Source organism: Bradysia coprophila, unplaced genomic scaffold, assembly GCF_014529535.1.
Source record: "Bradysia coprophila strain Holo2 unplaced genomic scaffold, BU_Bcop_v1 contig_138, whole genome shotgun sequence".
Lineage (NCBI taxonomy): Eukaryota > Metazoa > Arthropoda > Insecta > Diptera > Sciaridae > Bradysia > Bradysia coprophila.
Window position 1 is genome coordinate 3,098,396 of NW_023503409.1, and position 6,000 is coordinate 3,104,395.

The 6,000-nt window shown below is 31.6% G+C and overlaps 1 protein-coding gene across 1 annotated transcript in view; it reads right to left on the reverse strand.

Moving 5' to 3' along the window:
* The window catches only part of LOC119073435 (protein Shroom), a 102,528-nt gene extending 96,528 nt beyond the window's left edge, over window positions 1-6,000 (reverse strand). The window contains exons 1-2 of the mRNA XM_037178916.1: window positions 4,848-6,000; window positions 105-670 (exon numbers count right to left, since the gene is read on the reverse strand). Of these exons, the coding sequence (XP_037034811.1) occupies window positions 105-296 (192 nt within the window). The 5' untranslated portion in view covers window positions 297-670; window positions 4,848-6,000. The remainder of the gene's footprint in view (window positions 1-104; window positions 671-4,847) is intronic.

Consider the following 6,000-nt stretch of genomic DNA (forward strand, 5'->3'; position numbering starts at 1 on the left):
CTATTCCATACATAACATCAAATCTTCTCTATATATATTGCATACGTTACAATGCAAAAAAAAAACGAAGAAAAAAGAAAAAGAAAAGAAAAAAAAACTCAAACCTGTATGGAACCAGCTACAGATGAACTAAAGCTAGCATTGATGTCACTGTTTGGGTATGATTTTCTGTACATAGAACTTGAATTCGTTGAGTCCATCGATGATGACGAACCGATACGCGATTGTCGTAGATCTTTTTTATTACCACGATTTGGCGATGATGCGTTGCTGGTTTTGACGGAATATCGTTCCATAATTAGAAGGTTTACAATTATTTATCACAATTATTATTTCACACCCAAAAAAGAAATGAGTTAAATGAAGACACTGAATGTATATGTTATTTGTCGCCGTTCAATCTATATATTTGGTACTAAGTATAATATTTTAAACATTTCGTTGTTGTTGTTTTTTTTTTATAAATTCGTATCGTTCGTTTATCTTATTTTATTGCTGTTTAAACACTGATTGTACATAATGGTGTACGAAAAAGGCACTTATTATTTTACTTAATACTTTCTTGAGCAATTTTTTTTTTTCTTTTATTTTAATGAGCACATATAATATAATTTAGCACACATCTTACATGCACATTTTTTTCCTTCTCCATATCGTCGGTGAACATTACCTATACGAGTTAAAGAAAAGAAGAAAAAAATAAATTTTAACTTTTGTTTTGAGAGCAGTCTTAAGTAAATTGTTAAAAAGAGTGTGTGATATATACTTAGGGCGGAACGATTTCAATTTTTTTGTTTTTACAGGTACTTAACGGAACCGATTTTCTGCAATTATGAAAGCATGACTTGAGTTCTAAAAGATTAAATGAAAGATTTTAACCGTGTAACGACTTTTTCTGACTTTAGCATGAAAAGTGTTGTATATGAATTTAATTTGAAAAAATTGTATTAGACCAAACATGTTATGCTTTTATGTATACCCGTCAGCTTGACAAATTAATTTATTTTTAAATGATTACGAGTATATAAATATATATGAAAATCACATTTACCAGAGTTTGAGTTGAAGGTAAGGAACGACACAAGACCGCATAAATGGGTAATTGTTTTTAAAATTAAAAAAAATATTTCAAGGTCTTCCATTGGTTTGATCTTAAAGAAAATCGAAATGTTAAACCAAACAGTAAGATTAATATTTGAATTGCAATTTAAAAAAACCGAAACAATAAAAGATCCGAATCTCTCCGCCCTAACCATTTGTTGTTTATAATACATATGGGTAATGAATGGATGATAAAACCAAAGATATGCGAGCCAAGAAAAGCTTCGTTCATAAAATTTATCACTCTAGGTTGTTTAACTCAGAAATAAAATATGAATAAAAGCAACAGAAAAAAGTATAAATAATTATAGTAAACGCAGATGAACAAAAAGAAGAAGAAGAAAAAAAAAATTGTGTGTCTGTTAATGGTCGACTACATCATCATAATAACATAATAATAATAATTTTAAAATAAGACTGAGCAACGCGTCCCTTCATTCTTAATTGAAATTATTGTTGTTTTTCCTCTCTATATCTCTCTTGCTTCCAATATTTTTCTAGAATAAATGCCATTGCGGAATTTTTAACGGTGTCCTTGGCATATTATAACATTGTTACCATTTGCACACAGGAAAAATGATCAGTTAATGATTGGCGATTATTTTATTTATTTATTTTTTTCAGTTCAGTTCATTAGTGCGAATACAAGGAGCTATTTCAGAATTCGTTGGCGACAACATCCTCAAATAAATGTGAAATGTAATTAATTTTGAATGTTATGCGTTACGCCTTTAAATGAACAAAAAAGTTCTTTCATTCGAATGTAGGTATGGTCGAAAAAGTTGTTACATTTTTTTTATGTATTTATCAAAATAGCGGAAGTCTAAATATATCAGTCATGATTCAAGTTGATGGATGCATTCCACAAGAGTATAAATTGTTCATTTTTTGGTATCTAACAGTCAGATGCTTGTGGAAGACTGATTAAATCGCTATATAGATTGAATAACCAACAAAAACTAGTTCACCAACAACAATATGAAACCACCATTCTCTATTAGGCAGCTGTAGCTACAGTATAGAAATTAGGTCTTTCTTTCTATGTGTCTTGATTAAGATCTCCTGGAATTACGATCGGAAATCCGAAGATTTTGAGTAAAGATTCGAAAATTAAAACTCCTCGTCAGTTATGACTACTTGAGAGAAGGTCATATTAGGCAGATACTCAAATAATTTAGATATTAAACCCGTAACAAACTTTTCGTTATCGCTACTTTATGCCATCGAAATGGTTGATGTAAAATGGTAATTATCGCATGATCTCGATGAACTAAATAAAGGTTACCTGTTAAAGTAATCGAAATGTTTTAGCCAAAATATTGTACTACCAAGTCACATATCAACTTTTCGTGTTCTTCAATTTTCTTACAGTTCGATAAATTCGTGGTTCGGATGAGACCCACGTCATTCACAACGTATTACATGACAATTTGTACGTTCCATCGTATATTGAAAAATTGAATCAAAACATGCAAAACATTTTAAAATTTATAACGTTTTCAGCAGCCTTGAATAACCTTGTTGCGTGGTTTGCTCTTTTAATGTACGTCTGCATAAAATTCTTGAACGAATTGAAGAAGAAGAAAAAAAAAACAGTTTTTCCTGACGTGAGACTCTTTAAGACCTACAGTGATATGATTTTACATTCTTTTTTTTTCATTTTGTAAATCATTACGTCTTTTAATTTATTTTCTCAAATTTTTAAAACCCTACCGAGTGAGAAGAGTGTGGAACAAAACTTTTTAAAATGTAACGGTTTCATACCTGTACGCTCAATGATAAATACGAACGAAATTCTATATATACTTATAATTGTAGCATAAAAGAGATAATATCATCGCGAATAACATTGTAACATTTAGCAATAGATACATTAAATTGATACGAACTATTCGAACAATTTTTTTTTGTATTTTTATCAATTTTTTTTTTTAATTGTCAAGTCCCACACAAAAAGGTCGCTGAACCTGTTCTTCAACAAAAATTTTATTTTATTTTTAACTATACCTCGTTCTTCTTCTACAATACAAACTTACAATAATCTTAAGCCAGCGATAAATTTTGCAATATGTATTTAGCCATAGCTTATTGCTTCGGTGTATGAAGTGCGTTTGAGTACTCTTGTGTAGAATATTTACACGGATTTGGGACCGTTCGTTAAGTACATAAATGTTGTATTTTACCGACTTTTTGTTATCCCTTTCGGTTCATACATCGGTGTCTTGTTTCGTAGTGAATTAACGATGCCAACTTTAATACAAACGGATGTCGAAAGACTTTTCTTTCGCTTGCTAATAAGTGTGTTGAACACCAGGGGGAAACTACACAAGCAAATACTGGTCCAGGTGCTATTTGTAATAGAAGGACATACTATGCCAATAGAAGGAAATAGGGCGCCAGAAGAGGTGAATGGATGTGGGTGTGACAGAGTTTGCTTGGTTTACCTAGCCAAAAACAGGTTCTTTCATATTAGTAATGGAATCATAACTCATTTCGTAAACTATTTATAAATGACTTAGGACTAAAATACGCCTCGTGAAATAGTTATCAGCATTCGTAGGACGATAAGGCTTGATTTCCACTTACCAGAAAAGTACTCCGTGTGAAAGACAAAATTGTAATTTATCAATTTTTGCTCTGTTTACTTCACAGCTCGCTCTCTCACTGAGTACTTTTTGTTGAGTGAAAACCATACTAAAGGTTTTAACTTACTACAATATGAAGCGTACGCAGCCAAAATAACAAAATAGTTAAGTTGATAAGGACTACTTTTAACAGAACGTTTACAACCATAAAAACGTTTGGCTAAAGTTTAACCTAAAGTTTAATTTTTCATCCTTTTTTTGGTCTGAGACTTTTAGAAAAAGTCTGGAGAATGACTTTTAAAAATATATATTCCAGGGAAGGAGCCAAACGTTCTAAAAAAAAAATTGTTCTTATCAACTACACTAATACCCTTCCATCTTATTCCGGTGTCATGACGGTCCTCATCAGAATTTAACATTTCTGGACATGACAAATAAAGTAATGTTTCCGGTTGGTGTAGCAACTATCCGTTCAATAAATTTCCAAGAACAATAGTAATGTACTCCAAAACTACATTGATGTGATGTTATGGCAATAGGTTAACTTATGCAGGTTCGTCAATTCACAATTGATACTGTAATAGTTCGTTTAGTAACGAGTGGTATGATCGTCATTACTTGGACAGTATAAATTTGGCGAGTATAAACTTTGTACAGCCCAAGCTGAAGTCAAATTGGCAGTGTCCACACGTTCACCTACGTTCATTGCTTGCAAGGCTCAGTGTAAATGAAAATAAGAGCCAATATGTGATTAAAGAGGCCCGTTCTAGGCTAGTACTTTTAAAATCGTCTTCCAGCACTTTTGAGTTATGAAGGCAGAAAGAGAGAACCAGTTGAAAACCGATTTGTTTCACGTTTTTGTACAAAAGAATTTTTTTTTCAATAAATTTGTATAGTAGATCTTAGATGCCCTAGAAACAAAGGTAGACATTTTTATATGATTTCTTTTGGTGTGAGACATTGCTATGGAATGACTATTGTTCAGATGTTCAGCAGCGTTTATGATATGTGGGATCTACCTTACGAGTATTCGAATCACTAGACAGAAAATAAATATTACTCGAGTTTAGTCGGAAGACATATTTCCACAACCAATGTCACAAATAATGTGTGCGTGCTGGACTATCAGTTTAATAATCAATTTTAAGAAAAAATACTCACCTTAATATCACCATAATTAGTCCACTTGTAGATCTATGTTCAATGGTCAACGACAACAACAATAGGTCAGTTAACGATCCGAAAATCACTTAAACGTAACAAAAAATTCTTGAGAACAAATCTTTTTCTATTTAATTGAATAACTCCGTGATTGGTTTACTGGTTCACATAATCAAATTACAATGGAAGTCTAACGCACAAAAATTCTTCTTACAATCACTGGTCAAGAGTTATTAAGTTTTTTTGTAGAAACCAAAAAATTAATGTCCCAATGTTGAGATTTACATTCATTTTTAAGCTGTAAATCATCATGTTCTAATTTAACATTGTTATTTGACAAAGCAATCGGAGCTCCATTATTTATTGTCAAAGTTGTTTTATTTTGCGCTTATGATTTTAGTTGGTTTCATCCAGCTCCACAACTTTTATCACAAGGATGGCATAAAGTATCTATACCATTTTTGATTTAAGTAAGTTGTTTAAGTACACAACACTAGCATGAACACAAGTTCTCAGTGGCTGCAAAGAACTTGCACTAACACAGACACGACTGGTAAAACTCTTTCACGTCTTGCGATCAGACATCAAACACAGAAAACCACACAATGAAATAATTGGAAATATAAATCTAAAACGTTCAACCGAATGGTTAAAGTAAAAAGTGTTTGACCTTGTGCTTACTTAAGATTGTTCATTTTGTCGAAACACACTGGTCACCGCGTACACACAACCCGTTTGTTCAATACACAATATTTTTTTTTTAGTTAAAGAAACATAAGACAAGAACTTGAGTACTTATCTCAGTACTTACTTCTTTAAAGTCTGTATTCATCGGCGAATTTGACAAATGAACTAGTTTTGCTTAAACGTAGAAATTGCACACGGAAAAAGAAACTTGAATGTCCGAAATAAAATTCGTTGTGTTCTTTTATTGTTTTCCTTTATTTATTACTAATATAAGACGCCGCAATCACAACACTAAATTTATTATGCAATGTCCGTTAAGTGAAGAAAAAAAAAATCAAAAATATTTGTTAGATCTTTCAGCCGTATTTTGTCTACAAAATAAATTTTCAAATTGTTTAAAACTCACAACGATACAAATTGTTAATGCACAATATTATGTTGTTGCATCGGCAACGGTTACTAATGG